Consider the following 11,493-nt stretch of genomic DNA (forward strand, 5'->3'; position numbering starts at 1 on the left):
GGTACCTCGCTGCTGGGCGCTGTACCCCGCTGCTGTTCCAGCTCTGAGCTGTCACTGGGGATGTGTGATATTTCTGATGAGACCAACGTGACGCTGTATGTCTGTTCCAAGCAGTAATTCAAACTTTTTGGGTAATTTAATTGGATAGCAATTGATATCATTGTGCCAGAATTATTTTTACTGCCCTCATATTGCTAGTTGAACCTCCACTAATTAATTTCCATCAAGCTTAAGTTTCAGTTTAAATGAGAAGAAGAATGCAGCTCCTTTTAGGAACATAGGAGTGAAATATCAAGTAGCCATATTTGAATGCATGTAGAAAACAAAGTTCCCCTGATGCAGGGGTCTTTCTGTTTCATTCTGCCTTGTTTTCCTAGGGAAAATTGCAATGGGGCAGAGGGACACTTAGACTTCACAGTGGCTGGGCTGGAGCTAACCATGTTAGCCAGAAGGTCCTCAAAGTTCAGGGGAATCTAAAGCCAGCTTTCCATTTTGTATCTGTCAACTGACTGCCAGGAAAGGCTCCTGATCCTCAAACACCGAGGCTGTGATCTCTCACTGCATCCAAGTTTTCTGTACCAATTCTTGTTGTGATCTAAAGGGATGCATATATGGGTGTGTCTGTGTGTAGATACGTGCAGAGAGAGTTGTAGGCTCTTCACTCTAAAACCCAGTGCATTTTAGCTGCTGCCTGCAGAGGAAATGCAGAGTACCTCAAAAACCTACAAGTACTGCCTGCAGTTCTAACCAAGCTGATGCACCTGCCACCAGGAGCAGCCCTCACACTGTGTGTAAATGCAACCTAATGATGCGTGGCCATGGGGTAAATCGCTTTGGTTGGTTGAAAGATCCTTTTCATTTATTTTCGGAATGATGCAAATGATACACATACAGAACTTTATAGATGTGAAATGGTGATAGATAATGTCCTTCAGGGGAATACTGACACGGAGAGAAGCCAAGATCCGTGTTTGGAAAAACGAAATGGGAAAAAAATACATAATACTCTTATTTATAATAAGTATTGGAAATCTGCCATGAGGTGTCCCTTCAGCTTGCTGTTCCCCAGGCTGAACAAGCCCAGCTCCCTCAGCCTCTCCTCTCAGATGGGGTGCTCCAGCCTTCCCCTGATCACCTTAAATTAACCAACTAACAAAATATGCTCCTGGGCAACTTACACAAGGCTCACACATTAAAATTAGTCCACTGCATTATTCTCCAGTTTTCTATCCATGGGGCAGAGTGCTATTCTTATTCATTAGGGTAAATAATTTACCCTATGAATGTTTTCCTTAGCCATAATTCATCTTCCTGCTATAGGATTGCAAGTAGCCTGAAGTAACCATCCATACAAAGGAAAGAAAACGAATTTGGTCATTTCTTCACTATATCTGGAAGCAGACCCGAGTCAGGCAATGTAATTTCTTTCCTCAGAGGGCAGTGAGGTGTTGGCACAGCTGCCCAGAGAAGCTGTGGTGCCCCAGCCCTGGAGGTGCTCAAGTCCAGGTTGGATGGGGCCCTGGGCAGCTGAGCTGGTGGGGGCAGCCCTGCCCATGGCACGGGGTGGGGATGGGTGGGCTTTGAGGGCCCTTCCAGCCAAAGCCACGCTGTGATCCTCTCACTGCACCGAGATGCTCGCTGCTGTCCCGGGCTGCCGTGGAGCCACGAGGCAGCAGCAGCACAGAGCTCTTCGGCGGCACGGGATGGGGCAGAGGAGCGGCGGGAGCTGCTGTGAGCAGCCCAAGGGGCAGCGCATCTTAGGGGTAGCGTCAGTAAACGGGCACCCATCGCCGGCAGAATAAAAGTGGACTAGAAGTTACTGCAGAATAAACAACTTCTTATTTCCTTTTTTTTTTTACTTTTTTTTTCCTTTCTTTCTTCTTCTTTTTTTTTTTCTTTTTCTTTTTTTCTTTTTTTTTTTTTTTTTCCTCCTATTTCACTGGAGCTTTCTCCAAGAGCCGTCCATCTCCGAGCTGCCCTTTTCAGAGTGTCAGGCAGCCGCCGGGATGAGGAGAGGCTCCCACAGCAGCCCCCGCCCGCTTTCTAAACCCCTTTTATTCCCGGGTGCGAAACTTGGAGGGGAAGGGGGAGGCGGAGGGGGGAGAGAAGCCAACGAGCAGCTCCATCGGCGGTGGCAGGGGCCGCTTGGCACGGGGAGAGCAGACAAAAGAAGGCGGAACTACGTGGCTTCAATTCAAAAGGAGAGCTCCGGGCTCCGCAGGGACGGCACCGGCCCGGGGCGGGGGCGGCGGCCGCGGGGAGGCGGCGTGGTGGGGCGGGGGGCGCCGGGCGATGGACGCCGGCACGGAGCGGGGAGAGGGCGAGCTCGGGGCTGGAGCGGCCCGGGCCGGCCGCGGCGATGAGGGGCATCCCGGGCTGGAGGAGGCTGCGGCTCTCAGGCTGGCGCCGGTGCACCCTCGCGTTCCTCCTCGCCTGGGCCGCCGGCTGGGTGGTGCTGAGCGCTCTGCTCTTTCTCCTCCACGGGAGCGTCTTCTCCGAGCGCTGCACGGACGAGGACGGACGCCGCATCCTGGCCAGGCTGGTACGTGCGCCCCGACGGGGGCTGCGCCGTCGGCAGCTGCGGACGGGAGGCTCCATAGCATCACCGAGAGCGGGGCGCTGCCGGGGCCGCTCGGGAGCGGGCAGCCCGCTCCGGAGTGCTTCGGTTTGGAAGGTGCTCGCAGGGAAAGCGGCTGTTTGGGGACAGCGAGCAGCTCGCACTGTCTGCCTCACGTCTGGCACATATCAGACGCGGCGCTTCGGGGATTCACAGAAGGATATTTCTGAATATTCGTTAGCACCGAGAGACCTGAAAAGAAAGAAAATAGAGCAGATTTTAAGGTTGTGTGGGAAGCACTTGGAAAAGAGGAGCAGCATGGGTTAAGGCTTTGGGATTGTTTCTTAATTAGGGTATTTGTAGTGTTGTTGGTTAAAGGGAAAGGGAATAGAAAGGGAAAGGAAAGAGAAGGAGGAATGGAAGAAGGGAATGGGAAGGCAAAAGGGAAGAGGAATGGGAAGAAGGGAATGGGAAGGGGAAAGGGAAAGGAAGATTGCTAATAGAAATGAAATAGACTGCAGCAAGCAAGCAAGAATGGCTCATAAAATGCCCTAACGTCTGTCTGTATAATAGAGGAGGAACAGTGGCTGGGAATGCTGTGCTCATCTGCGTTCTCAAGGTGTGCAACCCACTGTCTTCCTAAGTGGCATTAGAAAGGGATTATCCTTATTAATTAATGGTTAGAAAATGAGCTCAGCTTCATCGTCAGACCAGAGATGGGTCTTCATACACCTCCCATCACTGTGTGAGTCCCACAGCTGTTTGGAGTGCACTTGGTTGGCAAAATGATCTGGTAGCTGTAGTAAAACTGAATTCCAAGGGAAACTACGTTCATCTGTACTGTTTTCAGTAGGAGATGAGAATGTGAGCTATTTGAAACAAGTGAAGATGAGTACTGCATTTGTGCAGAAGTACATGATGAGAAGACAGGACTCAAGCCTCATATATACACCAAGTGATGGCGGTACAGTAAATTATGTAAATGAATGTAAACTCTAGGTAAGGTTTATGTTAATTTAAACTTTTACATGAAGTTAACCCCAGCTTTTTTTAGCTTATCTTGGTGTACTGAGGTTATAAAAAATTATGCAGCCAAATTAAACAGAAACAGATGACAGAGTCCAAGCCCTGCTTCTATTTGCATTCTTGTGTTGTAAAGCTGTTTTTCTATATGGCTTTTTGCTTAGTATCACTTCCATATTTGGGCTTTAAAAGTCTGGTACTTAGTGGCATTCAAAGGGCGCCCATTAGGAAGATTTAAACTATCTCAACAGATCTCCACGTGCGGCCATTAGGATGGAGATGTCAGTGTGTTGGACCATCCCTAGATCTGTTTGGACTCTACTTCTCCTTTTCATCAGTGGTCATTGTGAGGAAGTAAAATCCTGTATGGTGAAAGTTGCAGTTGGTGAAAAGGTTCCTGAGCTGGTAAATAACGGAGGCCATCTTTTTGCTGCAGGGTAATCTGAATCACTTGTCTGAAAGTTTTCAGTCCACAAAAATGACTTTAATATAAGCTAATATGCTGGGGAGTGATGCCATCAGGATGGAAGAATCATAGAATCATAGAATTACCCAGGTTGGAAAAGACCTCAAAGATCATCAAGTCCAACCACAGCCTAACCATAGTGCCCTGACTCTAACAACCCTGTGCTAAATCATATCTCCGAGCAATGACTTCCCTATAAAACTGCATGACTTTGGAAAAGTCATTTGCTTCAATATGAGCTATCAGTGCAGAACGTGTCAAAAAGGGAGATAGGAGCTCCAAGTGTGTCCTAAAGTGAGAAGTAGGGAAAGGCAGTTGCTTTTCATTATTTGAAGAGGCCTTTTTGAAGTTCTTGCTTGTATTGATGACCCATAGAGGTCATGGATGATACTTGAAGGCTCATCTCTGCTTAAACATTATAAGAGTAGGAACGCCTTGGCTAATTTCTCTTTGCAAACATTGCACAGTTTCAGTGTAAGAAGACTCGGACTGTTTGTCAGATACTGGTTCAAATGGAACAGCAGGCAAGTCCTGAACTGCAGCCGTGTTCAAAAATGACTCAGCTCCTCAGTCTGGGAAACGTGAGACTATTTTTCCAAACTGCTTTTTCTTATTATTGGTGTTACGTATGATATGATGGCAACACAAAGAAACAAGCTGCGTGTTCACATCTGACTGCAGGTCTCCTGGGCTTGTGTTCTATTAGATGTGAGATGTACGTGCATTTGGCCCCCCAGGAGTTAACATGGCACTCTAAAAACATCCACAGGGCAAGGGTTCACTCACGTGTAACCAATTACAGGACTAAGCCCTCTATTCTCAGTTCTGGCATAACAAGAATTAGGTTATAGTTTTCTCAACAGAAGAGCAATGATTTTAAATGTAATTATGTTTAAGCTCCAAAACAAAAGGTATTTCCTACTTAAAGAGGGAAAACAAACTTTTTGGGAGCAGATTTTCCCAAACAAGATCATTGATCTGCGTGCTCTGACAGCCCAGGGAGTCTGCCAGGGAGACCATCCTGTGGATGCCAATGTGTCATTTCACAGAGGTACATTGCCCTGGACTGAAGGAGTTCACTTCCAGGGCTGCCCTTGCTGGCACTGGATGTTCTCCTTTGGGCTGCGAGAACATTGCAGTGTATACTCTGTGCCTGTATCCAGCAAGCTGTGTTAACCAATTTAGCACCATTTCCTGCATCATTCCTGGATTCTGGACATAATCCTGCACCCACTCTCCAGTGTGATTTTTAACATAGTCTGTTGCCTGGCATCAGAATGCATTCCCCTGGTGTAACATCTCGGAGGCTACTCTGAGAAAATACATTGCTTAAATTTTATGCTCATGTTTCCTGTTTATGTAAAGGCAAGTTACAAATGAGGCGGGGGTCAAGCAGCCCGTGCAAGCACTCTGCGTGCAGCGGGAGCTGCCAGCTTGGTTCAGTGGAAATTTAAACGCCAGAATGAAGAAAGCTGACGCTGTCAAGCCACCTCCCAGCTGTTTGGCTTTCTTCACCACCACAGTCCATTCCCCTTCCACCAGAGACCGCTGATCACTCCCTCTACTGCTGCGCCCAAAGTAGTCCCTGCAGCTGCGTCTCTGAATGCCCACAGGAATATAGGAACAGCCTACACTTTTGGAAGTGACGGCATGGAAACAATTATGAGTTTAGGGAAGGATTGGTGAGGGAAACCTTGCAGTTCTTTTATAAGTTTGCGGTGACCACTTAACTATCAAACAGCAGTTCCCAGGCTACAATGGGCTGCTTTCCTCTAAGTCTTTAACAACATATCTATGCAGTTCATATAAAAATGTCACAGGGACAGTGATAGGTACATATGAAAACTGGGCAAGTCATGCAGCACACCTAAATGTGTTGGAAGTTTGTCACGCTGAACTCCCATGTGGTGAAAACTTAAGAAGTAATCTGAAGAAAGAAAAAAAAAAAAAAGCCTTTCCTTTTACCATTCCCCAAATTGCTGTTTTGACGCAAGACTCCCCATTGTAAGGGAAGTCTCTAGAGACTTCCAAAAAGCCACTGAATCACCCAAGAGCTGTAGAAGGTGTGTGCTTCACAACTGCCACAGCCCTCTTGAGCTTAGAGCCTTAGAACCTTCACTGATTTTCTCATGTTCTCCTAAGTGGTCCATTGGAATGTGAACATGAACGTTCTTCTCTCTCACTCCAGTGCCTTGACTACAGCAGTGGAGCCTTGACCGGTGACCTCTGTGAAGACCTCTGTGTGGCGCAGAAGCTGGTGTACAAACACTGCCTTTACTATGACAGAGGTAAGAAGGTCATCCAGGCTGACTGGAGAGGCCAGCCCATCATCCTGAAATCCAAAAAGGAAATCTTCTCCAGCTACCAGCATCTCAGTATGCTGGATGAGGCGGAAACACAGGACATTCCTGAAACAGAGATTCTGCTGATGATAGCCTTGGAGGTCAAAAATGTTCTGGGGCTGGAACTATCTAACAATAGCACGGGGCCCCTGTGGACAAGGAGGAAGGGACCTCATTGGAAAGCGCAGGTGGCCAGCATGTGGTCCTTGCTCCAGCAGGAGGAATACATTTTCTTTAGTTTGCTGCAGGACTTCAGCAAACATGTGCTACGAATTATTGGCTCTTGTGGACATTTCTATGCCGTGGAGTATCTTACAGCTGGACATGCCTGGCACAAAACTCTTTTTCCCTTGGAAAACATAGTAGGTCCCTCCCTCGCTGGCCGCAGAAGCAGAGTGAGAGCCATCATTGACATTGCACTCAGCTTTCTGGACATGGTACAACATTTTGATAATGATTTCTCTCATCGCCTTCACCTGTGTGACATCAAGCCAGAAAACTTTGCTATCAGGCATGATCTTACGGTAAGCTGGGGCTTTGGGGTTGAGTTGTGGATAACCGAGGTTAAATTCTAATCTGAAAGTTGCAGGGTTAAAAATTGACAGTTCCTCCTCACACAGTTTCCCACCAAGTTTTTGCAAAACAAACATATATTTAGAAGCGACATATATTTAGGAGCTTCTTTGCTGCTTTTCCTCCTAGTAACACATGCAGCCACTTCGGAGCACTAGATCCTGCTGCTTGTTTTCAGGACTATTTATTCTGTTCTCATTGTTTCACCTGCTCAAATGTATTGACACTGACAGGGTCGTATCCTTTGGATGTGATGACGGATGCCTCCTGAAGGCAAGGAGATCTCAGGAACTTTTAATGAAGCCGTAACTTGAGTCGTGGCAATTATTTCTGGTAGCGATGCTGAAAGGAACGCTAAGGCTGAATCTTCTGGTCTGACACAAGGGGAACTCCCTGTATACAAACATACACATATTTCTGCTTTAGTCTTCAGCTTCTTCAATATGGAAATGATTCCAGGATGGTGACATGAAACTCCATGGTACTGTTACTGTTTGATTTTTCATTATAAGACTGTAACTCAAGTGAATAGCTGAAAGATTTTTTTTCTAAGTGGTGAATATTGCACAGCACCGCTTTGCTGAAAATATCTTACATTCATCCTGCAGACAGGAATTCTGCCCATTTCAGCGGGAATTTTGTGTATGGACTGGAGTCCCTGTGTAGTGTTTGAATCAGACTTGCGATTTGCAGTGACGTTAATGGAGTTCCTGCACTTTGAGTGAATGTAAAGAGTTTTCAGGAACTTATATGCTGTTATCAGAACTCACAAACACTCAAGTCCTTAGAGCACTCGAGAAACATAACCTAAACTTATAGTCATTAAGAGCAATTAGAATGATTCCCCTTCACCTTCCCTTCAGTTACATTGTTTATTCAGGTGCACTGCAGCAGCTGAACAGGGAACGGGTGGGAAGCTATGGCAAGAAACTGAGAAAAGCATGCCAATACTTAGACAGAGGTTCTTCAAGGCAGGCTTTACCCATCTTTTACAGCTATGCAGGCTGTAGCTGCACATGAGCACACACTAGAACATCTGTTTTGCTATCTACTTAGAGAAAATGAGATTTCATTTAGAAGAAGAGAGAGAATATTTGATGTGACTTCTGTTATAAGTCCTCCTTGGTTCTCCAGGATTCTCCCATGAGCTCTGAGGGCCAGAAGAGACAGTAGTCATCTTCTGGCACAGTAAACCATTCTCAGGTAGCATTTTCTAGGAGAATTAACTACAACAGCAACAAAAACAAAAAAGTAAGTTGTTGCTCACACACGGTTCTCCCAGTGGCACTTTACAGCCCGTTATGTGATGGTATCACCTCCTGTCACTCCGCTTGGCTGAGGCAGGAGATACATACAGCCAGAAAGCTGAGAATGAAAACAGAGATAGCTTCTGCTGGGTGACTGTGGGAGGAGAGTGAGAAGCAGAAATTCTGGGCTGTGTTGTCAATTGCCAGAATTGGGTCATAAAAAAAAAAGGCAGCTTTTCTTTAGTCCTTCCTGTCTGTTTGAGGAAATGTTTTTATTTGCTTGCTTTTGTACTCTGTACAGGATAAAAATACAACTGCATAATAGTACCATTATTACTTATCTCAGTAATGAGACTGCTAATGCTCAAAGAGATGCCTGGCATGCAATAGTTTTGAGAATTAGTATCAAATGTTGGGGATAGCTCTCCAGCCCTCATTCCAGCCTTCTCATGCTGCTCCTGCAGTACAGGAGGGTAGAAACCTCTGCCTTGGTAAGTCATCCTGAGGGCTCTTTTTCCTAGCAGAACAAATGATGAGATGGTCAGAGATGCACAGTGTTGGCAGAGGGCCACAAGGAAGCTTGTGCAATGACCAAAGGACTGGGGAAATTCTGCACAACTTTTGGTGTCTCTTTGCTCTGTTCTTGCACCAAATGCATCTTGGCCAGATACAAGAACCTCCAAAGAAGTGAACATCAAAACTGCAGAAAGCTTAAGGAAGAAAAAAAAAAAACAACAAAACAACCAGCCTGTTGAAACCTGTGAATCTCCCTAGGCTACATCACGACTATCAGGCTCTCCAAGAAACTTAAAAACACTTGAGTTTCTGAGCTATGCCTCATCTCCTTATGATTTTCCCTGGGGAAAGAAAAAGGATAAAAATAAAATAAAAAGCATAACATGAAGATCAGACCTTGCTCTTTTGCCTGTGGAAGGTTTGCTTAGCCCTCTACCAGACCAGACATTTTTAGCTCCTGGAGATGATCCAGCTGGTGATCCAACCACAGTGCAGCATCACATGTTATTTAAGGGGCTGAATCTTAAAAATGAGACTATCCTTGGTGCCCATGTAACTCTACTTTGCCCAAGTCCCAGATGTTTCCCTACCTGCAAAATATTTCAGCCCCTACAAGGCTCTCTGAGTGAAGGTTCTGAGTGCTAAGTGTGACTTTGAAGTTGTGCTGATGGCTGCGTTCATCGCACTATAGGGTGACTGTTTTCACTGTGTTCACCCACAGTCAGTCTACATTCAGGCAGCCACCATCACCTTACTGTCTTCCCTCCTTCCCTTGCTGATTTCTGAGGTTTCTTAGTGAAGCATTCATGAATGGAGTGACACTGATAGAAATTGAGACTCCAGCCATTCGGTCCCGGAATGATTTCAAATCTATCCCAGGCAGTAGCACAGTAAACGACTAAAACTGTAACACACAGTCCCAACTTCCCCAGCTTTAAGCAACTGCAGGTATGTTACTACAGCTGAAGAGGTACAAACCCACTAAATGCAATGGCAGGCCTGGAAGAGCCATGCCACTTGTGGGTACTTCTGTGCATCACAGTGCTCCTCTCCACAGTGGTAAAGTCATGGGCTTAGTGTGGAAAGGCAAACTGCAAAATGATACCATCTGGCCTGTGGGTAGACTTGTGACATAGTATAATTAAAAGGTTGAGCTGCCATCTGCATAGACTGCAAAACAAGTAAATCAGTCTTCAAGTCGGATAGTTCTGGTTTAAGGCAAATCAATCCAGCTGACCCCAGGGACGCATACTGTCCACAGATAATTTTCTCTTTCCTGCTGTCTTGAATGTTGGCTGTTTTTGTTTAAAATGTGGTATTCATAAGACTACTGCTGCTCAGTTAAGCGAAAGAAAGCTCTTTCATTGAGATCCCAGTTCTCTGCTGTGCTCTCTGCACTGCATTTCCCAGAGAAAGCAGCAAAAGAATGCTTGGTCGGCCCTATCCACAGCCTGTGCTCTGCCTGTTTTGATGGGTTGTTTTGATCCACAGGTGGTGGCCATCGATGTGGATATGGCTTTTTTCGAACCCAAAATGAGGGACATCCTTGAGCAGAACTGCACAGGAGATGAAGATTGTAATTTTTTTGATTGCTTTTCAAAATGCAATCTGAAAATCAGAAGATGTGGAGCACAGAGAGCCAATAACAACTTGCAAGTGAGTAGGCACAGCTGCTTTATGCTTTCATTTCTTTTAAAATCATGTCGACTATAAAATGCATGGCATGTAGTAGAACACTGTGCAGTGCATGTAGACACATTTATAAACATGACCACTTAAGTGCCAGTCCCGTTCAGAACTCACATCCTGGGGCATGCAAGCCAACCATTTATTTGCTGTCTATTCACATAGCTCCTGCAGATGCTGTTTGCCCAGTTCCTTGGATAGGAAGTAGGACAAGCGGCAAATTTGTCATTACCTCCTCCACTAACAGTGAAGTCCAGGCTACTTGTAAGCAACAGAAGGTTGTGGCTGTGACTCTCTGCTTTACAAATGGAGTATGCAGATGAAGTGGAGAGTGGGGTTCATAGGGATTGTGGCCCTAGTATGAGCTGTCTTATAATTCACTCAACTTGTTCTGTTGCAATGTACTAATTCCGCACAGAGGCTGGGCGAGCACAGCTTGGCTGTGCTTTGCCTGTTTCTCCCCTCCCTACCCTCACCATTTCTTATGCACAAGGGGATGCCTCTGTAGAGAGAACAGTCTCTGTACAAGTTCCTTTTCTTTATCTTCCTCTTTGAATGGCTGGAGGCATTATGGGTTCCGCTGATACAAGAGTAGAGACATTTGGCTACAGTCCCAGGGAAGCAACAGGGCTTTAGTTACAGCTCCTGCAAGGCAGCAATCTGCTCTTTTTTTCTTTCCTCAGGTCATTTGTGACAAAATATTCCGCCGCTGGTTTTCTCCAAGCCTCAGAGGATCATTAGTTTCCTTCCCTCTGCAGCCGCAGTTGCAGAAAGCTGTGCAGGAGTGTGCAGAGCTGGGACATGTGGATGCTACCATGCACCAGAGAACTCTGAAATCTCTTATTGAATTAAACCACCTGCTTCGGGTCAGCCAACAAGAACTGCAAAGGGCAGAGTAGACAGAAGGCAGAACTGCAAAGGCCACATCACAACCACTGCTTTCTGTCTGCCCTCCATGCCTTCTACCCACCGTATTACATTCATAGCACATATTTTTCCAGCTATGCAAATGAAATTCATGACTGCAGGTGCAGCATGTCCTGTTAATATCTCTTGAAATACAAAATTGTTTTACATTACCTG

General features: G+C 46.0%; 1 protein-coding gene across 1 annotated transcript; it reads left to right on the forward strand.

Annotated features, from left to right (window-relative positions):
• The first annotated feature begins 2,277 nt into the window (after nt 1–2,277).
• DIPK1C (divergent protein kinase domain 1C) lies at nt 2,278–11,489 on the forward strand. The gene is made up of 4 exons (XM_015855219.1): nt 2,278–2,542; nt 6,235–6,912; nt 10,216–10,380; nt 11,094–11,489. Exons 1-4 carry the CDS (start codon nt 2,360–2,362, stop codon nt 11,307–11,309), a joined length of 1,242 nt encoding a protein of 413 aa, XP_015710705.1. The 5' UTR covers nt 2,278–2,359; the 3' UTR covers nt 11,310–11,489.
• The last annotated feature ends 4 nt before the right edge of the window (nt 11,490–11,493 follow it).

Source organism: Coturnix japonica, chromosome 2, assembly GCF_001577835.2.
Source record: "Coturnix japonica isolate 7356 chromosome 2, Coturnix japonica 2.1, whole genome shotgun sequence".
Classification (NCBI taxonomy): domain Eukaryota; kingdom Metazoa; phylum Chordata; class Aves; order Galliformes; family Phasianidae; genus Coturnix; species Coturnix japonica.